The following is a 24685-nucleotide window of genomic DNA, read 5'->3' as shown; positions in this document are numbered from 1 at the left end:
GCTGAGGTGTATTTTGTATTTCTTGGTTTTGTTGTCCACTCAGTGAAAGGCAGGACAGCCTGAACCAGATCTCTGTTTAAAGGGTCCAGATTCCTGAACTTGTTGAACCTTTTCAAGCAGAACCCCAAAGGAGCCTGTCCAACCCGGTATCTAGAGGGATTCATCCGGCCTCTCGGAGTTTCTTCCCCCGTTTCTTCTGACAGTTTGTCCTGACTGCGTGGCCCAGCAGCTCCTCCTCTCATGGACATCTAGCTCTTCTTTTTGGACTGGATTAATCCCAGTAGTCTGGACAGAACCTTCATATTAAAAATCTCCTTAGAGTTTCTTGAACAAAAGCACCCAGACCTTTTACCATCACAGAACTGGAATAATGTCACAGGATCAATAATTGAAGGTCCACAACTTCAATAATGATTTTGATTGCTCTTTAATGCAAAACTCACCAGATACAACACGTCATTTAATTCAAAGAGAAAGGAGAAAAAGACGATATCATATAAAAAACATTCAATTATAAAACATGTTGAAATCCAATGTTCAACTACTGGAGGTTTTAAATCCCAGTAATCAAAAAATAAACATTTTAACTGGACCTGAGCAGGAACCCTAAGGTTGTTTTATCCAACAAAAAGAGTTATTTCAGTCTAAAGAGCAGCTTTGGGAGAATTTCCAGATTCAGAAACCTGAACCTTTGACCCACAGGCTGACTCCTCAAAGATATAAAACTTTCATCTCAATCTGAGGCTTTTATCTCTATTTAAACTCTTTTTTCCTTTCATAATCTCTGTCATTTATGGAAACAACCTCAAACATTTCCATCGATCATTTTTATAAACCCAACATGATTTCCTGTGTACATGACTGTTTGTTTATTTGCTACTTCAAGAATCTTATGGTCCTTATAAGGACGTGTTTCCTGTGTGTTTTCAGTACTGAGCTTTAATTTTCTGACTGCTGTCTATAAACTTAATTTGTCTCCATTTTGTTGCCTGTAGTTCCTCTTGTGGTTCTGAGACCTTTTGCCTGCTTCTAGATGCATCCTTTCTTACATCATATAAACTTCTTTTGGTCTCATATTTAACTTATTGCAACTTTTCTTCACCTTCCACTCCTTTGCTCAATGCCTCTCCGTCTCACTCAGCCACATGTAACATCCTGCCCCTATGTTACTGATTGAAATAATTTAAACATTTTCAATATAATCATCATTTAAATCACCAAACTTTACTTCAACTACCACCTTATTTTCCGGTCATTACTACTGTTCATCATTATTAATATTTGTAACAATTAATTCCCCCAAAATGATCAGAAATAAAAAATGATCACTTCTCAGTTATAAATCCCACACAGCTTAGATTAATTCTCCATCATTACAATTTTCCCATGATTATAACCTGTCATGATTAGATTAAGAAAAAGATGAACGGTTCTCAATAAAACAAAGCACATTAGCATAATATCATTGATTGTTAGTTATTTCTTTGTATTATTAATTACAAGATTGGCTTCTCAAAGCTGAACCAAGATCTAGTTGAGAATTAACCTTTGACAGAACAACAGTTTCTTTTAAATGTTTTGTGTTTTATGTCTTGGCTCTACTTAAATACATTTACATAAATCCAATTTCCAGGCCTACTCCTCTAAATTTAATTTCACTGTTTTCCTGTTGAATCGAGTTCAGATCAAAACTCCATGAAGCCAATAAAAGGAGCTCAGAGTAGAACTCAACTTCATACTCATTGATCAAATTGAAAAACAATACCAGAAACAAAATGACAATCTTTCAGGTTAAAGGTAATCATGATCCATTCAGAGTCTCTTTAAACTCAAACTGCTGCAGCTTCAACCTCTGAGGATCATCAAGAAACAGAGATGATTCTCTTCTTTATACAGTTAATCACCTCCACCTGCAGAGTGAAGAAAATGTAGAGATCAGATCAGTGAGTTTCCAGCTTCTCTGCAATGATGGTTTGTGAAATCAGAACCAGTGGTTTCCAGGCTGCAGTCAGACTGATCTCAGAGCTGTGACCAACATCAACCTGATCAGTTGTTTCCTATTGAACTGAGAGAACAAGTTTGATGAATGAGGACCACTGACTGTCTCTAGACATGTTGGACGGCTGGACGCTGGAGTCCAGCTGGACTTCCTGGAGACATGGACACAGCAACAACACTCATCTTCACACCCACACCAACACAGGAACACAGCAAGCTGCTGCTCCTCTGATTGGCTGATTGCTGTCTCTGTGTCCAATCAGGAAGCCTGAACCATTCTCCTCCCACTGAGAAGCTGCAGCTTTACTGGGAACACTGGATCTTTGCTTTGATAGGAACTGGTTTAGTTCAATATGCTGACAGCAGCTGGAATCACTGCAAACATTTACTTACCTATCATTCTTAACAAAAAGCTTCAGCTGCTGAACATCTGAATCTTCCAGGTTGTTCCAGCTCAGGTCCAGTTCAGTCAGATGTTGGTTGGACTTCAGAGCTGAGGCCAGAGAAGAACAGCTGATCTCTGTCAAACTGCAGCTCTTCAACCTGAATAAAGAATAAAAGATGTGAGCTGAACCAACAGGATGCAGGTTAAAACTGAAATATGAACAAATTAATAATAAAAATGTAGAAAATTAATTTCACTGAATGTAAAAGTCCCAAAAACATGATGAACTGATGTTTAATATTTGATCCAGTAAAACTGGTTTCTAGAGTCCAAACTAGCAGAACCAGAACATGTTATGATGACGTGTTAGAATATTTCAGTCGGGCCTTCAGTGGTTCTGGTCAGGAATTAAAGCTCTTATATTTCAGTTCAGATTCATTTTCAATGTCAAACTGATTCCTGATGTTTCTACATCTGTTCATCTTTACAGATTAATAAAGTTTGTAGTTTTATCAATGATGGTTTATTGATCATTTATGATCAGAAGGTCAGAGATGTGGATGAACATCATTATTTAGTGAATTAAGCTTCAGTCTGTCTTGGACATAAAGACATTTTATCAGACTTTATATCTGATTGTTTGTAAATATTAAGATATTTAATGATCCTAATATCGGAGTTTTATCAGCCTTTAGTCTCCAATCTGACCTTTGACCTTCTCTCTGCAGGTGTGGTTGGTGTCTGTGAAATGAACGCTGTGATTGGTTTGATGTGACGGTGGGAGGAGGAACTGCTGGTGCTTTTATAAAACAAAGAAACTTTAACTGGACCAAACCATAGAAGAAGAAAGCAGACTTTACCATGAAGATCCTCAGCGTGGATCAATAGAATATTAACCATCTGTCTGCAGTTTAGTAGCAACACAACTTTCACATCAGAAACATCAGAGCCAGACTAAAACATGGTTTCTTACATTAATCGTTGTATTCTGCATTCAGGATTCTGTAGGAAACCACAGAGCTCCTTCACTCCAGAATCTTTCAGGTTGTTGTAACTCAGGTCCAGTTCAGTCAGATGGGAGGGGTTAAAGGTCAGAGCTGAGACCAGAGAAGAACAGCTGATCTCTGAAAAACTGCAGTCCTCCAATCTGAATAAAGAATAAAAGATGTGAGCTGAAGCCAACAGGATGCAGGTTAAAACTGAAATATGAACAAATTAATAATAAAAATGTAGAAACTAAATTTAACTGAATGTAAAAGTCCCAGAAACATGATGAACTGATGTTTAATATTTGATCCTGTAAAACTGGTTTAGAGTCCAAACCAGCAGAACCAGAACATGTTATTATGACGTGTTGTTAGAATATTTCAGTCGGGTGTTCAGTGGTTCTGGTCGGGAATTAAAATGGACTTTAAATTTTAAAATAGTTTCATATCTTAATCAAAGTGAAGGTTGGTTTATCTGAAACTGAACACCTGGATTTGAAGAGTCCTGGTCTAGAAGCTGCTATGCTGCCTTCTGTCTACCTGCATGTTGCCTGCAACAGAATTCCTACCATGAATATCAAAAATAATATCCTCATACCTCAGGGAACATTTAGTTTCAATATTACAATTTATAAAGTTATTACACTCTTTCCAAAATTTTCTTGTGATACAAAAATTCCAGAATAAATGACTAATTGTTTCTGGATGCTCTTTGCAGAAGTTACAGTTGGGGTCTATTGTTTTAGTATATTTCATCATGTATTGATTAGTAGGATAAATTCGATTTTACAGTTTGAAAGAGACATCTTTCATTTTATTGTGTATGAAAAGTTTCTGATGATGAGTCCAAACCTTTTTCCATAGTGAATCAGGGACAAAATTCTTCCAATAGAAAACAGATGAAGGTACAGAAATAATATGTTGTTGAAACAGAACACAAATAGTTCTGTTATTCTTACAAGTAGAAGAAAAACACACTTTACCAACCGTGGTGTCAGTTACATTTAACAAGGCCATATATTTTTCTGCAGGTGTGGTTGGTGTCTGTGAAATGAACGCTGTGATTGGTTAAATGTGATGGTAGGAGGAGGAACTGCTTGTGCTTTTATAAAACAAAGAAACTTTAACTGGACCAAACCATAGAAGAAGAAAGCAGACTTTACCATGAAGACCCACAGCGTGGATCAGTAGAATATCAGCCATCTGTCTGCAGTTTATTGACAACACAACTTTCACATCAGAAACATCAGATCCAAACTATAACTTGGTTTCTTACTTTAATCGTTGTATTCTGCATTCAGGATTCTGTAGAAAACCACAGAGCTCCTTCACTCCAGAATCTTCCAGGATTCTTCCTGTCAGGTCCAGTTGAGTCAGATGGGAGGGGTTGGACTTCAGAGCTGAGACCAGAGAAGAACAGCTGATCTCTGACAAACTGCAGTTGATCAATCTAAATAAAGAATAAAAGATGTGAGCTAAAGCCAACAGGATGCAGGTTAAAACTGAAATATGAACAAATTAATAATAAAAATGTAGAAAATTAATTTCACTGAATGTAAAAGTCCCAGAAACATGATGAACTGATGTTTAATATTTGATACAGTAAAACTGGTTTCTAGAGTCCAAACCAGTTTTGGACTAAGTTACATGTTATTATGATGTGTTGTTAGAATATTTCAGTCGGGCCTTCAGTGGTTCTGGTTGGGAATTTACAGATTAATAAAGTTTGTGGTTTTATCAAGGATGGTTTATTGATCAATTATGATGAGAAGGTCAGAGATGTGTATCAACATCATTATTTCTGTCTTGGACATAATGACATTTTATCAGATTTTATATCTGATTGTTTTGTAGATATTAAGACATTTAATGATCTTAATATCAGTTTTATAAGCCTTTAGTATCCAATCTGACCTTTGACCGTCTCTCTACAGGTGTGGTTGTGTCTGTGAAATGAACTCTGTGATTGGTTGAATGTCATGGTGGGAGGAGGAACTGATTGTGCTTTTATAAAACAAAGAAACTTTAACTGGACCAAACCATAGAAGAAGAAAGCAGACTTTACCATGAAGACCCTCAGAGTGGATCAGTAGAATATCAGCCATCTGTCTGCAGTTTAGTGGCAACACAACTTTCACATCAGAAACATCAGATCCAGACTAAAACATGGTTTCTTACATTAATCGTTGTATTCTGCATTCAGGATTCTGTAGGAAACCACAGAGCTCCTTCACTCCAGAATCTTCCAGGTTGTTGTTGGTCAGCTCCAGTTCAGTCAGATGTTGGTTGGACTTCAGAGCTGAGGCCAGAGAAGAACAGCTGATCTCTGACAAACTGCATCTCTCCAATCTGAATAAAGTATAAAAAATGTGAGCTGAATCCAACAGGATGCAGGTTAAAACTGAAATATGAACAAATTAATAATAAAATTGTAGAAAATTAATTTCACTGAATGTTAAAGTCTAACAAAAATGATGAACTGATGTTTAATATTTGATACAGTAAAACTGGTTTCTAGAGTCCAAACCAGCAGAACCAGAACATGTTAGGATGACGTGTTGTTAGAATATTTCAGTCGGGCCTTCAGTGGTTCTGGTCGGAATTTAAAATGGACTTTAAATTTTAAAATAGTTTTATATCTTGTGACAGTCCCCTCCTATCCAGTAGGGGTCTGTAGTCTAGTCCACTATTTGTTTTTGTTCTTTCAGGAAGCAGGGGGATGGACTGTTGATTGAACGCACCTGGTGGCTAATAAATACTGGCATCTAGTCAGCCACCTGCCCTGCTTGGTTGGCCTCCGGACCTGACCGGAACAGGCAGCACTGCTCCACACTTCTCTCGGACTGGCTGAACAGTCCTCAAAGCGCATACTTTTTTGGGAAACAAATAAATTGTTATTTGGATCCGCTCGTCTGTCTCCCATTTTTGTCATTGCCTATGGGGGGGGCGTGACAAATGGGGGCTCGTCAGTTTGAACCCAGATTGGAGATCAGCTGTCAAGTATTGTGCTTTGTTTTGTGAACGCTGGCTTGTTGGGGGACGTTGACGAGCGTGTTTGGTGAGTGATGCAGCCATTATACATCTGTTTTGAGAGAGTGTGTCTGTGTAGCAGTTTGAGTGATCGCAATCGTAGTAAGTCGCGGTGGTTCTGTCCCTGCTAGGCTTAACAACGACTTCCTTTATGGAGTTTGTTGTGGGGGGGATTTTAGTGTGGTGTGAACGTGGGCAGAGCAGTTGTCTCGGGAGCACATCCGGAGTTGCAGGGGGGTCGCCATTTATTGGTTGCTTTTCCGGACTCTCGGGCGTTAGTGCATAAAAACCCATCACGGTAACACCCGAAGACTAGGGGGGGAGATTAGTTAGCTTTTGGTTAGGCAGTTAGAGGGACGGGGTCACTGTGACGCTGTGGTTGTTTTGAGATTGTGGGAGCTCAGAGTGCTGCTATTGGGACTGGAATTCAGGTGTTTGGTGACTAATTGGTAAAGTTATGGCTGCTGTTGATGAGTTTTTACGAGACCCGTCTGAAGAAGGGTTGGAGCGCTGCACACGCGAACAATTGTTAAAGATCGCTGAACATTTTCAGTTGGAGGTCGGTGATAAGCGGTCTAAGGATAATATTAGCGCTATCATTAAAGCTAATCTAATTGACTCAGGTGTGTTAGGACCAACTAAATTGCAGGCTACCGGCACGTGGTTGGATGCTGATGCTGTTGACACTAGCCTGACTTTTGAACAGAAGCGGGAGCTGCTTTTGCTGCAGGCTGCGATAGAACAGAAAAGATTAGATGTGAAAAAAATGGAGTTGGAAGAATGTAGACTGCGATTAACTGGTGAGGGCCACGCCCACCTCGATGCTTCTGGTAGGGGAACTTCTAGCTCGTTTGATGTTGGCAATAATCTGCGTTTGGTTCCTCAGTTTTCTGAATGGGATCCAGATACTTTTTTCTCCCTGTTTGAGCGTGTTGCTGATAGCAGAGGTTGGTCTGATCTAGATCGGACACTGCTTTTACAGTGTGTGTTCACAGGCAAGGCTCAAGAAGCATACTGTGCTCTTACAGTGGATGACAGTAAAGTTTATACCACTGTGAAGAAGGCTGTTTTAACAGCTTATGAGTTGGTACCAGAGGCGTACAGACAGAGGTTTCGGACATGGCAGAGGGGTGGGAAACAAACACATGTTGAGTTTGCCAGGGAGCTGGGAATCCATTTTAATAGGTGGTGTGATTCCTTGAAAATTAGCACTTTTGTTGACCTCTGTAATTTGGTTGTCCTGGAACAGTTTAAAAACTCTGTACCAAGTCATATTGCTGTATACATCAGTGAACATAATGTGAAGACAGCTGCTGAAGCTGCTAAACTAGCAGATGAATATGTTCTTTTACACAGGGGTGGCTGTGGGTATCAAACTGGCAATGATTTTGGCTACAGGAGTGGCAGTCAATCTTTTGTGAGGGGTCATGCGAAGGAGGAAGGTGTTGGTCCTGATCTGAACAGTAGGTCAGAACGGGTTTCAGGTGGGCATGTTTATTTGGATCCAACTGACGTATGTCATTATTGTAAAGCCAGGGGCCATTGGAAGCGTGAATGCCCTAAACGGGGTGCTCAAGTGAAATCTGCTGCGTTTGCTGCCTCTGAAAAACATGCTGGTTTTGTTTCCTCCAAGCAGGTGGGAGTAGGACGGAAGTACACTTTGGACCAGGGGGATTTTTCTCCTTTAATTTCTGATGGCCATGTGTCCATAGTGGGGAGTGATGCTACAGTGCCGGTAAAAATGTTGAGGGATACTGGGGCTTTTAATTCATATATTGTGAGCTCTGTATTACCCTTTTCTGAGGAAACCAACACTGGAGATCATGTTTTAATGCGGGGAATGGGACTTTTGGTGGAACCAGTTCCACTGCATAAACTGATATTGACTTGTGGATTGGTTCAGGGAGAGGTTATTATGGGGGTGCGCCCTGCACTTCCTCTTGAGGGAGTGGATGTAATCTTGGGCAATGATCTTGCTGGTGGACAGGTGTGGACTGATTGTCTGCTGCCTGCACCTATAGTAACTTCTTCTCCTGTGTTAGGGAAGTTGGATGAGAGTGCTCAGTGCTTCCCTGGGGTTTTTACAGCTTGTGCAGTGACACGAGCTATGCGTCGGGCTGAGTCTGCATCTGTCCCTGACCAGGAAGGTGGGGGAGCAGAGGAAGGTGAGTTCTTCTCTGTATATGTCCCTGATTCTCTTTTATCTGTTTCTCATAGTGACCTGATGAGCAGAGAGCAGATTCTTCTCTTTCATCTGTTTGATCAGGTTGTCACTGAGGAAGAGAGTGTGGCTAGAGGGTATGTGTTGAAGGATGGATTGTTGGTACGGAAATGGGTGGTACATGGGGAAGATTTTGTTGGTGGTCCACTCTGGCAGACTGTTGTTCCCTCTAAGTTTCGCAGTGAAGTGTTGCAGGCTTCCCATGATCAATCAGGGCATTTGGGGGTCCACAAAACCTATAATTATATCCTGCGTTATTTTTTTTGGCCTCGGTTAAAAAAGGATGTGTCTGAATATATCAAAACCTGCCATACTTGTCAGATGACAGGAAAGCCGAACCAGAATATTAAGCCGGTTCCCTTGTATCCAATTCCGGCAATTATGCAACCCTTTGAACATCTTATTATTGATTGTGTTGGTCCTTTGCCTCGTTCTAAAGCTGGAAGTAATTATTTGTTGACAGTAATGTGTCAGACAACAAGATATCCAGCTGCATATCCACTCCGTACTATTACTGCTAGGTCTGTGGTGAAGGCTCTGACCCAGTTTATCTCTATTTTCGGTATTCCGAAAGTTATCCAATCTGATCAAGGTTCAAATTTTTCTTCTCATTTATTTGCTCAAGTTTTGAAACTGCTCCAGGTGAAACATAATCAGGCTTCTGCATACCATGCTCAGAGTCAGGGTGCTCTCGAGAGGTTCCACCAGACCCTCAAGTCTTTGTTGCGTAGTTACTGTGTGGAGTTAAACCGGGATTGGGAGGAGGGTTTACCATGGCTTTTGTTGGCTGCTCGTGAGGTGGTGCAGGAGAGCACTGGTTTTAGCCCAAACGAGCTTGTTTTTGGACATGCAGTGCGAGGGCCACTTAAACTGTTGCATGATGCTGTGAAACCTTTACAACCCCCGATTAAGTTAATTGATTATGTCAATGGTTTTAGGCGTCGTTTGTATGTGGGGGTGGAAATGGCTAGAGAAAAGTTGACCTCTTCTCAGGAGAAAATGAAGCGCATTTATGACCGTAAGGTGGAACGTCGGTGTTTTAGTCCTGGTGATCAGGTACTTGCATTATTACCAGTTGTCAGCTCCCCCTTCCAGGCTAAATTTACAGGCCCATTTACAGTTTTGCGCAAGCTATCAGATCAAAACTATTTGCTGGCAACGCCAAAGCGGAGGAAGTCAACACAACTTTGCCATGTAAATTTATTAAAACCATACTATACTCGGGATTCACAGGTGTCTGCCAGTAAAGATGAGGAGGCACAGGTTGATGAGACTGTTTCTGTGGTTGCTACAGTGGGTTGTTTGGGTTTCTTGTCTGCCCTTCAAAACGATGAGGTAATTCCACCTAGTGAGAGTTTGTTGACTGGCAGGCTAAACAATTCTGATGCATTGAGGAATTTGGATTCTTTATTTGCACACTTGTCTCAGGAGGGGATCGCTGAGTTGACTGGTATGTTTAATGAATATCATTGTTTGTTTGATGTGCCCAGTAGGACACACTTAATCCAACACGATATTGATGTAGGTGAGGCACAACCAATTCGTCAGCGTTTTTACAGGATATCTGAAGCGAAGCGGAAGGTCATGGATGAGGAGATTCGGTACATGCTTGATAATGGTATTGCTGAACCCTCTGCATCTAGCTGGGCATCACCTTGTTTGTTGGTGGAGAAGGCAGACAAAAGTTTTAGATTTTGTACTGATTACCGGGAAGTGAACATGGTTACAAAATCTGATGCTTACCCTATGCCACGTATGGAAGACTGTGTTGATCAGGTGGGTTCAGCTCAGTTTGTCAGCAAATTTGATTTATTGAAGGGTTATTGGCAAGTCCCATTGTCTGAGAGAGCTAAAGAGATCTCTGCCTTTATAACTCCCTGTGGTCTGTTCTCTTATTCTGTAATGAGTTTCGGATTGCGAAATGCACCGGCAACATTTCAGCGTCTCATGAACATGGTTGTATCTGGGTTGGAGGGATGTGCCGTATATTTGGATGATGTGGTGGTTTTTAGTGATACGTGGAATAAACATCTGGCTCACATACGTAAGCTGTTTGAAAGGCTGGCTGAAGCACATCTGACCATCAACTTGTCAAAGTGTGAGTTTGCTAAGGCCACTGTTACCTATCTGGGTAAGGTGGTGGGGCAAGGGACTGTGCGTCCAGTGGAAGCCAAAGTAACCTCAATTTTGCAGTATCCTGTACCAACCACAAAAAAAGAACTCCAGCGGTTCCTGGGTCTCGTGGGGTACTACCGCAGTTTTTGTAAGAACTTCTCCACGGTGGTTTCTCCGTTGACAGATTTGCTGAAGGATAAGGTGAAGTACACCTGGTCAGCATCCTGTCAGAAAGCTTTTGATGATGTCAAATCTGTTCTCTGTTCTTCCCCTGTTCTGGCAGCTCCACGATTGGATCATCCTTTTGACCTGCATGTGGATGCGAGTGATGTAGGTGCAGGTGCTGTCTTATTTCAGCAAGATGATAATGGGGTTGATCGACCTGTGAGTTTCTACTCTAAGAAATTCAACCATTTTCAGGTAAACTATTCTGTCATTGAAAAAGAAACACTGGCATTAATTTGGGCCTTACAGCATTTTGAAGTATATCTAGATTCTGGCAGTGTTCCTTTGGTGGTTTATACCGATCATAACCCCCTAACAATTTTGCATTCATTGCAGTGTCCGAATCGCAGATTGATGCGATGGATGTTGTTTTTGCAGCCTTATTGCCTGGATATCCGCCATATTAGAGGCTCTGATAATATTGTGGCAGATGCTTTATCCAGGGCACCTTGTCCCTAGATTTAAAAATCATGCCTTTAATTTTCATTCCCCTTCTCTACAAGATCCTTATAGGCTTTTCCAGTGGCTGGAGTGGGTGAGCTGTTAAGGTGGGGACTGTATGGGTGATTGTGGTAAGGCAGCAAACTTTGTTAATGTTGTTGTCTCCTGGTTAGTTAGTTGAATTGCTGTGTCTTTTTGGAGTTCCATTAGGGACTCCATTTTTATGGGGGGGAGTGTGACAGTCCCCTCCTATCCAGTAGGGGTCTGTAGTCTAGTCCACTATTTGTTTTTGTTCTTTCAGGAAGCAGTGGGATGGACTGTTGATTGAACGCACCTGGTGGCTAATAAATACTGGCATCTAGTCAGCCACCTGCCCTGCTTGGTTGGCCTCCGGACCTGACCGGAACAGGCAGCACTGCTCCACACTTCTCTCGGACTGGCTGAACAGTCCTCAAAGCGCATACTTTTTTGGGAAACAAATAAATTGTTATTTGGATCCGCTCGTCTGTCTCCCATTTTTGTCATTGCCTATGGGGGGGGCGTGACAATCTTAATCAAATCAAATTTTATTTGTATAGCACATTTCAGCATCAAGGCATTTCAAAGTACTTTACATCATAAGAAACACAAAAACACAATGTGACATAAAATCAACAATCAAAACACAAACATTAAGTCAGGTTTCATCACTAAATTTGTAATTGATTACGTTTCAAATAAAACTCTACACAAGTGGGTTTTTAGTCGAGATTTAAAGGAAGTCAGTGTTTCAGCTGTTTTACAGTTTTCTGGAAGTTTGTTCCAGATTTGTGGTGCATAGATGCTAAATGCCGCTTCTCCTCGTTTGGTTCTGGTTCTGGGGATGCAGAGCAGAACCAGAACCAGAAGACCTGAGAGTCCATCAAAGTGATGGTTGGTTTATCTGAACCTAAAGACCTGGATTTGAAGATTCCTGGTCTAGAAGCTGCTATGCTGCCGTCTGTCTACCTGCATGTTGCCATGACAACAGCTCAGCCAATCACCAACAAGCAGATGTTGTGGTACATCTACATGCTGACTTCCCAACAGAGGAGGGACAGCAGAGACAAGGATCAGATGTTTGCTGCAGTGAGGACACATGCCTTATTTACCACTGATCATATCTGATCAATTCTGATCAGTAATGATCATATCTGATCACCAGAAACACAATGGAGGAACTCTGAATCAGCTCTAAAGTTTCTGATCAGTGACCTGATGAACCATCTCTGAGCTCAGAGAGATGAGGCTCCAACTGACTAACAGCTGTCAGACTGAAGAGACGGTTCTTCTCTGACCTGGTCCAACAGAACCACAGATTCAGGACAAAGCTGAGCTGGAGGAACCGGCTGCTGCTGTCAGTTTTTATTCATATTATAGTTTCTATTTGTTCTTACTATTTCAGCTCTGTTTTAAATAACAAATAACCCTGACCAAAATGAAACATCTCCTCACTAATTATCATCATTTGACTTATTGAACTTATTTTTGTTCATCAGTCCAAAACATTTTAAAGTGAAAAATAAATAGCAATATTCTCAAAGTCCGAAAAAGGAAAAATAATTCATATACAAAACAAAAGATTTTAGAAATTATATTCTGACTTTTTGAGGGCAGATTGTTTTAAAAAGAAAACTGAATAAACGTAAAGATAAATAAGTATTAAAGTATCAATGAAAAATATAGGATAAACAGAGAAGACAAACCTCAGACTCTTGACTTTACAGACTGAACTCTCCAGGATCTCAAACACATGATTCAGTCCAGAGTTGGTTCTGGTTCCATCTATGTTGATCCAATTTATTTCCAGTTCAGTCAGATGTTTGTTGGACTTCAGAGCTGAAGCCACAACTTCACATTCATCCTCTGTGAGTTTACAGCCACAAAGTCTGTGAATAGAGAAGAAATAAAGTCAGTTCTAATTAACCCAGATAATCTATATAAACACATTTAATAACATTGATATCATCTGATGAACATCTGATCTTCACATCAGTTTACTGAGTTTGATCATTTCATAATTAACATCATGGTTCTGGTTCTGGTTCCGGTCCAGCTTCATGTTCTCAGAACAACTGAAGGTTTTAGCGGCGGCCATCTTGGCTGCCTGTTAGCAAACCTCCCTGTTTCTTCATGCTGAGCTCTGACTGCTGCAGCAACAATCTGGATCAGAAACTCTTCATCACATGACTTTAAAACATGATTCTCATTGGAAGATGAAGGAACGGATGAAATCAGTGGAGCTGAAATCCTAACAGAACCAACATGGTGGAGCGGATGGTGATGATCAGAAAATAGTTTCTATTCATCCATTTTCTAGACAAACTTCAGCTTCTAGGATCATGGCTCCTCTCTGTCTCCAGCAGCCAATGGCTGAGAGGCAGGAGAAACTCTGGACAGGAGGACAATTCATCTGAACAATCAATGATTTTATTAAATATTAAAACCATCTGCAGTAAAACAGCAGAACTCAGTAAATATCTTCAGGTGTCCATGTTAGGATCTGACTGTCTGCTGGATGTAAAATGTAATCAAAGCATCTTCATCTGGATCCAACATCCAGATGAACTCCTGACACTAAACAGTCACCAAGATCTCCTTCCTGAGGAAACCAGGAGCTGCAGCTGCAGCCAGATGTTGAAGATCTTCTATCAGTCTGTGAAGGAAAGTTCAGTTTCCTTCACAAACTGCCCCCCACCACCCTACTATAGATATTAAATATAGATCATGATGGAAAGAACCAGATGGTCATGAATGGATCCAACAGCTCTGCTAAAAGCAGCCTGATGCTTCCAGCAGAGCTGTCCTCCTCTCTCCCCATCAGATGATCCACTGTGGATCCCCACATGAAGCAGCATCTTTCATGGTGAACCAGTGGAAGTTCTCCCAGTAACTAGAAGAGGCTGGAATGTCTTAATCAGGGGAGCTCAATACGTTGATTGTGATCGATTATGGGAAGGTTTTGAGTCCAAAACGTTTGTAGTTTTATTAAAGAATTAAAAAAGTAAAAAAAAAAAAATCAACAAAGTGTGTTCAATAATTACAAATAATAATCTGTTATTATTGTTTCATCAAGGAGTTGCACAATTCAGTGCGTTTTGGTTCCACTAACAAAAAAAAGACAACTCAAAGACCAACTGACTAGCAGAGCAGGAGTTTAAATCAGCTCATCAACTAGGACTGTGTTCATGAGAGGCTAATTAATAATCACAAAGTAAACATCAAGTCTGAAAACCTAATATTGTAACGGACTGAATGTTTTGTTTTTAATTAAATCTCTGCTTGGCTTGCGCAGCTCATGTGGTTGCCACGGCAACAGGTGTGCTTAAACAACAAAGCAAGACAGAGAGTAAAAAGGTAAGAGTGGTTTTGAGTTGATCACCTGTTCAGGTTATTGTACCTTGGAGTGAAACATACAAAGATTGTTTTTTGTGCTGTTGTAACCATTAAACAATCTCCCCTTCAGTTATCAGAGGAGATACACTGTTGATGTTACCATTATAAAACAACTTGCAATTAAGAATTGGCAAAGATCAATTGCAATTTTCACAGGTGGCAGAGGGTTGTTAGCAGCTGCTGAAAGTAACTAAAAAAGTCACTTTTAATGTGACTTAGTTACTTTCCAAATCAGTTAATAAGTAATGAAACTAAGTTACTTTTTCAAGGGCTAATCAGAAATCCGATTAAAGTTACTTTTTCAAAGTAACTATGCCATCACTGATCTGGACTCACCGAGCCTTTCTGCAGTTCCTCACAACTGGAACCAGTCTCAGTCGTCCCGATTCTGATGTATTGTACTTCTCCAGGTCCAACTCATCCAGAACCTCTGACATCTGCAGCATGAAGGCCAGAGCTGAACACTGGATCTCTGACAGTCTATTCCCTGATTTAAGGAAATGTTGAATCTCCTGAAAAACTGAGAGGTCGTTCATCTCCACCAGGCAGTGGAAGATGTTGATGCTTTTATCAGGAGAGATATCATCAGTATTCATCTCCTTCAGATTGTTGATGATTCTCTGGATGGTTCCTGGACTGTTCTCTGTCTGACCCAGAAGGCTTTCTAAAAGTCTCTGGTTGGACTCTAGAGTGAGGCCATGAAGGAAATGAACAAACAGGTCCAGGTGGCCATTTTTACTGGAGAAGGATTTCTCTAGGACTTTTTTCATGATGCCATCCAGAGATGTGTATGTTTCTCCCAGGAACTTCTCCACTACCTCTGTATTCCTTGTGGTGAAACAGTGGAACATGTAGACTGCAGCCAGAAACTCCTGGATGCTCAGATGAACAAAGCAGTAGACTGGTTTCTGGAAGATCACACTCTCTCTTTTGAAGATCTCTGTACAAACTCCTGAGTACACTGAGGCCTCTGTGACATCCAGACCACACTGCTCCAGGTCTTCTTGGTAGAACATGATGTTTCCTTTCTCCAGATGTTCAAACGCCAGCCTCCCCAGCTTCAGAAGAACTTCTCTGTCAGCTTCCATCAGCTCCTGTGGACTTGTCTCATGTCCTCCTTGGTACTTGTTCTTCTTCCTCTTTGTCTGGACCAGCAGGAAGTGTGAGTACATGTCAGTCATGGTCTTAGGTAGTTCTCCTCCCTGCTCTGAGGTCAACATGTTTTCCAGAATTGTAGCAGTGATCCAGCAGAAGACTGGGATTCCACACATGATGTGGAGGCTCCTGGAGGTCTTGATGTGGGAGATGATTCTGCTGGACAGCTCTTCATCACTGAACCTCTTCCTGAAATACTCCTCCTTCTGGGAGTCAGTGAAGCCTCGTACTTCTGTTACCTTGGAAACACATGAAGGAGGGATCTGATTGGCTGCTGCAGGTCTGGAAGTTATCCAGATGAGAGCTGAGGGAAGCAGGTTCCCCTTGATGAGGTTTGTCAGCAGAACATTGACTGATGACTTCTGTGTGATGTCAGAAACCAGCGGACTGTTGTTGAAGTCCAGTGAAAGTCTGCTTTCATCCAAGCCATCAAAGATGAAGAGAAGTTTGCAGACAGCCAGCTGCTCTGCTGGGAGCTTCTGGAGTGTTGGATGGAAAACATGGAGCAGCGTGAGAAGACTGTGCTGCTCATCTCTGATCAAGTTCAGCTCCCTGAATGAAAGCAGAACCACCACACTGACATCTTGGTTCTCCAAGCCCTCTGCCCAGTCCAGAGTGAACTTCTGCACTGAGAAGGTTTTTCCAACACCAGCGACGCCGTTGGTCAGAACCACTCTGATGGCTCCATGTTGATCAGGAAAGGATTTAAAGATGTCATGACACCTGATTGGAGAGTCATGGAGGTTCTGGATCTTTGAAGCTCTCTCCAGCTGCTTCACTTCATGTTGGGTATTAATCTCTTCACTCTGTCCCTCTGTGATGTAGAGATCAGTGTAGATCCTGTTGAGGAGGGTTCTACTTCCTGATTCATCACTTTCTTCAGTCACACATTCACATCTCTTCTTCAGACTGATCTTATGTTCCTTTAGAACCTGCTGCAGAACAACATCTGCTGAAACAAAGAAAAAAATCAACTGAAATTAAAAAAGACATCTGAAACAGAATTTGATCCATCATCATAAAAAGAATATTGTTCTATTATCAAACGTAATATTTCTGCCTCTGTTTTGTGAACAGAATTTGTTCTAAGTATTTAATTCACAAATCAAATCAGATGACTAAACACTAACAGAAACACATCCATTAAATGCTTTGAGCAACATGAACTCTTCTGCATCATGTTACCATGTCTTCATTTTACAATTTCTATCCGACCTTCTCCCACAAATAAAAGCTTCAGATGAAAGAAAAAAATAAAAATGTTTTCTACTGGAATTTTCCAGCCTTAATGAAGAAAATTTAGAGGAAAAGCTCTAATCTGTCAGAGAAACCGCTCATTGTATCTGGTAGTGTTGACATTTAAAACAGCATCTCTCTGTCAAAGACTGGATTGGATGTTTTCAAAGAGCAGTAGTTTGAAAATGACATGGGACTGATTTCGTCCTTTAGAAGTAAACAATAGATTATTAGAATTATTAGAGGGTGTTCCCCAATGTATTATAAGCATGGCGGGCTGCCATGCTTTACGTGCCCACCCACCAGGTAAAGCCTTGTATATTTTTGTTTCTATTAGAAAGAAAAAAAATGGGGTTCTTTAAAAATTATTTTTCTTTTTTTGAATAAGCCGGAATGCAAAGTTTCTTCTGCATTGAGCATTTCACTGGCAGGGCAGAATTATTCCTGAAAGATAGATGGGTTTATAAATGTTATTGTTGATGCATTGAACAGGGAGCGCAGACCAATCACACCGCTGGCGCCTCTGTATGTTGGCTGCTTCGCGCGTTTTCATGGCTTGATCTCTGTAGTTTACCTCGGTGCGGATTGCCTTTATAGACTTACCTATATGGACATTTATATCAACCCCCTGTGAGGAGGATGATCCATGTTTCTTTGTAAAATTCATCAAGGTAGGAGTCAAGTTTAAAGCTGCGTGTTGAGCGTGCAGTGAGAATATTTCTTTATGAAAAAGATATGTGATGTGTTTACGTCTCAACATGCTGACTCTGTCTGTATTGATAAAGTTTGAAATCCTGGTTAACGGGTGCGTTAATGGACCGGTGGTTCAGCCTGTGGAGGAGATTTCATGCTTGCCTGTGACTAGCAAAGCACGCTGGTTTATTGTAGTTTATTTTTTGCGGCAACACAAAGCATACTAAATGCTTTGCCTAATTAACGTCAAGAAGAGTTGATGCCTGGCTGCGCAGAGATCAGAACAACTCCTATAAAGCTTGGGCAACCAAAACAGTTTCTGTGGCACTTAATAAAAACTCAACAGACACAAAATGAAAGAGCTACTAAAGTCACATAAATTAAATCTCATGTTCATTTGTCCCTCAACATCCAGAATCGGAGATGTGCAGCAGGACTAGCTCATCATGCAGGTCCGGTCCAATATTTTATGAGGCCTTGAGCAGAATTTGATTTAGCATGTCACCATAGATTTAGTGAAATCTGGAAGAGACGGCCTAGTTTAAGTGGCTGAGCAGTCAAATGTAATTGTAGTTTACTAAGATGCATTAATGAACAGTTAAAACTCAAAGATTAAACTGAGAGCCTCAGATTGCAGCTGTAGCAACAAATCAATCTAACTATGAAAATTGTTCTTTAAACTTTTACAAAGTAAACTTGCCAGCTTCTTAAAATCTTAAATTTAAATGTTTAAACCATTTATAATCTTTTATTTTATCTATCCTGAAATCATTAAATCAAATTTGGCTGCATTGACGTTCTTAGTTCATGTATGCCTTGGGCCGGTTCTAAATGTAATCAGCATTATATCATGTTTTTAGACCCAGACTGGTGATTTAACTTGGATTAAACAGGAGGGCAAATAAATGATATTTACTTTAATTGCAATTGTTTTACATGTTATATATATGAACATAAAACTGCAATCTATGCTATATTATCAGAGTAAATAAAGGTTTCTGTCTCAGACTTTTCTTCCCTCATTCTATAAAAACAGCAGTGAAGCAGGTTGCTTTTTCCACCTTCTTATCTCCAAGCACTGCAGGAGCCAAATATGTGATATATTTCCTCTTTGGTCACTAGATGGCGCTGTAGGCTCAAGAATCTGAGTAAGGGCCAACCGGTGGTAGACAGGGGTTGAACTCAGAAGACCATACAAGTTTTTTGAGTGCTGTGTAATCTCTGTTGTTGTTTCCTTTTGGAGTTACTGATTCTGTGCATTATTCATCTAATCAGAGTTCAATAATGTGGTGAATTTTTATCTAAAGATCCCTGGGACTGACTTTTACATACCATAATACAATGTTAGTCTCCCAGCATGTCACTAGTTCAGTACTAGGCTGCCTAGTTCATGCATCAACATGACCATCAGATTTAATAAGATGTTCAGTTTTACTGCAATTAGCACAAAACGCTGAGAAGAGTCACTTTAAATCAAAACCATTTAAACCAGCTGGAAATACAGAGATTTAGTTGAAATAATTGGTCAGAGGAAGACTTATGAAAACATGAATGTCCAAATCCCAACTAAAGACATTGAATTGGTTCAACAGACGACAGAAGGAAGCTCTGATTGGAGGTGTTCAGTCTCACCTGGAGTACAGCTGCTCTGATTGGCTGTCAGCAGTCCAGCTCCTGTTCTGGGTCTTTCTCCACACTGGGGGCAGGAGGAGGGTCCAGACTGGTCCCAGTAGAACCTGATGCACTGTCTGCAGAACCAGTGACCACAGCTGATAGAGACCGGATCCATCAGAACCTTCTGACACAAAGCACAGCAGGACGGCTGCTCCTCCTCACCAACGCTGCTCCTCTTCCTCCCTCTGTGAAGACATTTCTTCATCACTGAAATAGTTCACTGACAACAGGCTGGAGCTGTCCTGGTACCAGAACCTGAGTCAGAACAGAACCTCAGAACATTGATGATCTCTGGTTTGAAATATTTCATTCTATATTTGGTGTTATGATTGATCTTTCTTTGGTTTATTGATCCATCTGAAATCTTTATTCTGTCTGAGTCAGAGTAGAAAACTGTTTCCATCAGAGGCTCAAAGACCAAAATCTGATTCTAATCTAGATTCCAGTGTAGAAACATGGATCATTCTTTAATGGTGGAACACCAGTAAACAGGATTCAGATCCAGTTTGCATTAATCTAAGAACTTTATAAAGAGCCTTGTACTGTGACAGAGAATTATTTGGACATGATAGCAATGATAAGAAGTTATTTAAATTTGTCTTATTTTTTGTTAAATCTGACTTCATGATGATTCTTTGGACTTTGGTTCTTTGTTCACTTTGTAGTTTTATTGATTAATTGTTTATAGTTGTAGTTTAGTTACAGTCCATCTTTATTGAATCCAGTTCCTGTTTAATTTAGATGTTCAGGTTCCTTTAATGCACTTGGTTCTGATTTCCATCTGGTTCTGTTTGTTTTGTCTGTTTCTGGGTTTGTTTGTCACCAAAGACATTAAATAAATTGATGTGTTGAGAACCTTCACATTAATGACTAATGACCTGACCTTTGACCTCCACTTTACTTTCTAAACCAGGCATACTTAAAGATCCACACATACTTTTCAAAAAGTCAAACCAGAAACTCTCAGATTCAAAAGATTCTTTTCACGTAAAACAATAAATATATAGAAATTAAATATAATTTTAAATAATAATTTTCCTCAGTTTGTGTCTCATAATGTAACGCATCGTCTGAATTCATCTATGGGTCATTTATTTTCACTAAAATAAAACCTGGTTGGATCATCAGATTGACTCCAGACAGCTTTGATTATTGATCAGGTGACCTTATGTGTCCTGAAAGCACATTTTAAATAAAAATATGTAATTATTAGTATTATAAATACTAATACTGCTACAAACATGGACGTTGCCATGGTTACTGCTTCACATGTTTGGCGACTTCTGGGTATTTATACTAGTTTACATTAATATGTATTTATGGGTGGTGACAGGTGGACCAGCAGCTGCTTTATTTCCTGCAAATTGGGATTTATAAAGGAAAGATGAGCAGGTATGTACATACGGCTTTATGAATCAAAATTATTTGTGCACTGCACTTTTCTAAGTTTGTCTGTTAGTGTGAAAACTGCTCACTCTTTTACACTTGAGGCCCCAAACCTCAGTGGAACATGAAGCTGCTAGAGATTCATAAAGACACAAAGGAAACTATTTAGTTTTTCCTCCACAGTTTGTTCTGTTCTCTCAAAGAACCGTTTAGATCACAACTGAAAAAACAACTAAAATTATTTAAAATGATGTTTTGGTCTCCATCAATCAGTTTCTAAGCTGAAATCAAAGTTTAAATCCTGGTTGGTCTCTGCAGAGTCACAGGAATCATTAGAAACTGTTTCTTACTCTGAGTCTGATGGTTCTGGTTCTTTACTGAAGAATGGAGGGTTTCCCTTGGACCAGTCACTCCTCATAGAGGGACAGACGGATCCTGGAGGTTCTGCTCTCAGTCTGAGGTTCTGATCTCTGAAACACAAACATGTTATTCAGATCACATCAATTACTGAGAAACTCTGATAAAAACACTGAAGAAGATCTGAACACAAACTGCTGCAGAGAAGCAGAAGGTTTAAAGTTCTGGGTCGTCATCCGACCTGTTCCCAGTGTTCCCAGTATATAAACTGGTCCCAGCGTTCCCAGTATATAAACTGGTCCCAGTGTTCCCAGTATATAAACTGGTCCCAGTGTTCCCAGTATATAAACTGGTCCCAGCGTTCCCAGTATATGAACTGGGCCCAGCGTTCCCAGTATGTAAACTGGTCCCAGTGTTCCCAGTATGTAAACTGGTCCCAGCGTTCCCAGTATATAAACTGGTCCCAGTGTTCCCAGTATATAAACTGGTCCCAGTGTTCCCAGTATATAAACTGGTCCCAGCGTTCCCAGTATATGAACTGGGCCCAGCGTTCCCAGTATATAAACTGTTCCCAGTGTTCCCAGTATATAAACTGGTCCCAGCGTTCCCAGTATATAAACTGGTCCCAGTGTTCCCAGTATATAAACTGGTCCCAGTGTTCCCAGTATATAAACTGGTCCCAGCGTTCCCAGTATATGAACTGGGCCCAGCGTTCCCAGTATGTAAACTGGTCCCAGTGTTCCCAGTATGTAAACTGGTCCCAGTGTTCCCAGTATATAAACTGGTCCCAGTGTTCCCAGTATATAAACTGGTCCCAGTGTTCCCAGTATGTAAACTGGTCCCAGTGTTCCCAGTATGTAAACTGGTCCCAGTGTTCCCAGTAAAGAAGTTTCCCTCTTTCAGTGGGTTTAGATACAATCTCTGAATTGTTGTTCTTTAAAGTTTAGGTTGTTTTTGTTTCTTCCATCATTGATTCACTCAGAGTTTCATTCAAAATCTAAATATTAACTGAGTTTCTGTGTTTAGCTTTAAGTTTGCATAAAAATTAAGTTACTTTTTATTTATTTACTGAAGATAAACAAGTTAATATTAAATAAATCTGTGTGGAGTCACATGAACCAGTTAGAAACTGGTTTCTTACTTTGGGTCTGATGGTTCTGGTTCTTTGCTGAAGAATGGAGGGTTTCCTTTGGACCAGTCACTCCTCATAGAGGGACAGACGGATCCTGGAGGTTCTGCTCTGTCCTTCTTTAGGTCCAAATCTTCCATCTTCTGGACTTTAGTAAGTCTGAAAGAGAAACCAGAACCAGTCAGTTCCCAGTGATCCAGTGAGCAGAAAGTTGATTCCCATCATGTGTTCAGAGGATCAGAGGAACCGGATCCAGCAGGTAACAAGGTCTGGGTCTGAATTGTTCTCTGTTCTGACCAGGAAGGTCCAACAGAGACTCTTCTTCCTCAGGAAGTTGTAAAGGGCTGGACTCCCTGCTCAGTGGCTCAAGAACTTCTACAGAGCCGTGATGGAGAGCATCCTCTGCCTCAGCATGACTGGGTGGGACCACAACTGGACCATCCAGGACAAAAAGGACTTGGCCCGGCTGGTGGAAACGGCCCAGTGGATGGTGGGGAGTCGGTTACCGAACCTGGACCTGATACATACTGGCAGACTGCAAAGGAAGGCCAGTTGTATTGCTGCTGATGATTCCACCCACCCAGGACACAAACTGTTGGTACCGATACCGTCTGGGAAACGCTGCAGATACATAAAGTCAACAACCACTTTATGGATAAAGATCAGCTTTTCCCCAACAGCTGAGAATCAATCTGTCCACCTTCCATCCTCTCTGCCCCCTGCAGACACACCCACAGCCTCATGCTGCAGCCTAAGGCCTGACTAAGACTTTATTTATTCCTCTATTCATCACTGAGGGCCCCACTCCAATTTCATTATGTAGAAACACAACAACAATCTGATGTCTTAAAACCACAAGTTATTTCTGTCCTCCGTCTCAAAATGGAGTCTGATCTGAAGAACAAAGTTAGTTTCATTTTCTGTTCCACTGAGTCACATGACTTTGTTTTCATCACTAACAGAAACATCAAAATCCTCGTTTGATTTGTGGAATAAATATTTACAGTTAATAGTTCAGGTAGATTTTTTAGGCTTAAAGAAAACAATAAAGTTCAAAAACTTTCAGTGTTTCTAGAATAAAAGATTCTGTAGTCAGAAGATTTCAACTACATTTCCCATGAGCCTCTACTGGCAGAACAAACCTGTTGATCAACATTCAGGTCATAACGTCCCAACAGGCCGCTGTCTGACAGGCGTCAAAACTTAAAGACGTTTATTTCCAGAGTTAAAGTGACAAACTTTCTATTCAGACATTAAATGACAGCAGCGCATTAATATATCTGACATTAAACCACTTTTACACAAACAGAGATTAGATTTAAACAGAGGAAGTTGCTGCTCAGATTAGTTCAAACTGGGACTGAAAGGTTCGGTCTGTTCTCGCTTCTCTGACCCGGAAACAGAGAAAAGCTGGAAAACGGATCAGAACCAATTTGATAGAAAGTGTGTGTACTCACTGGATCTGCTGCTGAGATGTCTGCGTCACTAAATGGAGACGCTGCAGGTGATCTGCTTGATACAGGTGAGGAGGAGGAGCTCAGCTTGTGATGTGTACACTGTAAAAAATATCTGTACAATTTAAAGTCATTAAAAAAATACCTTTAGTTACAGACTGTAACATCCAAAACATTATAATACAGTAGAAAATACATGGAATTACTATAACTCAAGAAATAAATTTTACAGTTATTAAATGTAGAAAACATAGAAATTTATTGTGAAAATATAAAAAATTGTAAAACTCATTGAAAAATTCTGTAATATTTCCAGCAATTAATTATCCTAAAATTAACAGTATTAATCAGCCAACATTATAAATTTAGCTGATTTATATCTACAATATAAAACCATAAACTAAACTGTAAAAAATCATTTTAGAGAAAATAATGCTGTTATGATATTTTGGTTTATTTTTAATAATGAATTTTATTCCCTTTATTGATCAAATTAAATCTCACAGGGTGTATTCACACATCGCCATCGGTCCTTCTGACCAACAGGGAAGGAGGTGAAGAGTCTCACCGACCCAAACGACGGTATGGTCAATTCAATCCATCTGCAAGGTTTACAGTTGATCCAGTTTCTGTTATTTGTCATGGAAACTCAGAGTCTCCAGTTTAACTGAAGTTAAAACTTTAACCAGCTGATCAGAAATGTTCCCATTAGTTTCTGTGAGCCGCCATGTTTATTTACAGGCGTTGCAGCTGGAAGGAAACAGACATTTTTACTATATGGAGAAT

The 24685-nt window shown here is 40.4% G+C and overlaps 1 protein-coding gene across 3 annotated transcripts; it reads right to left on the bottom strand.

The window, feature by feature from the left end:
- Positions 1 to 411: 411 nt before the first annotated feature.
- Positions 412 to 24083, bottom strand: LOC122824382 (NACHT, LRR and PYD domains-containing protein 3-like). Of its 3 annotated transcripts, none has more exons than XM_044104984.1 (11): positions 23903 to 24083; positions 22458 to 22604; positions 21310 to 21429; positions 19532 to 19758; positions 15152 to 16922; positions 13126 to 13308; positions 5548 to 5718; positions 4646 to 4819; positions 3357 to 3530; positions 2392 to 2541; positions 412 to 1910 (listed from the first exon to the last, which is right to left on the bottom strand). In XM_044104984.1, the coding sequence occupies exons 2-11, from the start codon at positions 22583 to 22585 to the stop codon at positions 1901 to 1903; spliced, it is 3108 nt and encodes a 1035-aa protein (XP_043960919.1). In that variant the 5' UTR covers positions 22586 to 22604; positions 23903 to 24083; the 3' UTR covers positions 412 to 1900. The 3 variants fall into 3 exon arrangements, with proteins under 3 accessions (XP_043960919.1, XP_043960920.1, XP_043960921.1); XM_044104985.1 differs by having other exon boundaries at positions 15152 to 16919; positions 23903 to 24082; XM_044104986.1 differs by lacking the exons at positions 412 to 1910; positions 2392 to 2541; positions 3357 to 3530; positions 4646 to 4819; positions 5548 to 5718 and adding an exon at positions 11609 to 11864 and having other exon boundaries at positions 23903 to 24082.
- Between the last annotated feature and the right edge of the window lie 602 nt (positions 24084 to 24685).

Source organism: Gambusia affinis, linkage group LG21 (genome assembly GCF_019740435.1).
Source record: "Gambusia affinis linkage group LG21, SWU_Gaff_1.0, whole genome shotgun sequence".
Taxonomy (NCBI): domain Eukaryota; kingdom Metazoa; phylum Chordata; class Actinopteri; order Cyprinodontiformes; family Poeciliidae; genus Gambusia; species Gambusia affinis.
The sequence above is the reverse complement of the archived record's forward strand: the minus strand, read 5'-3'. Positions and strand labels throughout refer to the sequence as shown.

What these genes read in the sequence shown, in the direction of transcription:
- LOC122824382 (XM_044104984.1), bottom strand. Translation starts at nt 22,585, where the DNA reads ATGGAAGATTTGGACCTAAAGAAGGACAGAGCAGAACCTCCAGGATCC. An exon ending in CCAGAACCATCAGACCCAAA is followed by an intron (nt 21,430 to 22,457) that starts GTAAGAAACCAG and finishes TTTGTGTTTCAG; the next exon opens with AGATCAGAACCTCAGACTGA. An exon ending in TGCAGAATACAACGATTAAT is followed by an intron (nt 2,542 to 3,356) that starts GTAAGAAACCAT and finishes TTCTTTATTCAG; the next exon opens with GTTGAAGAGCTGCAGTTTGA.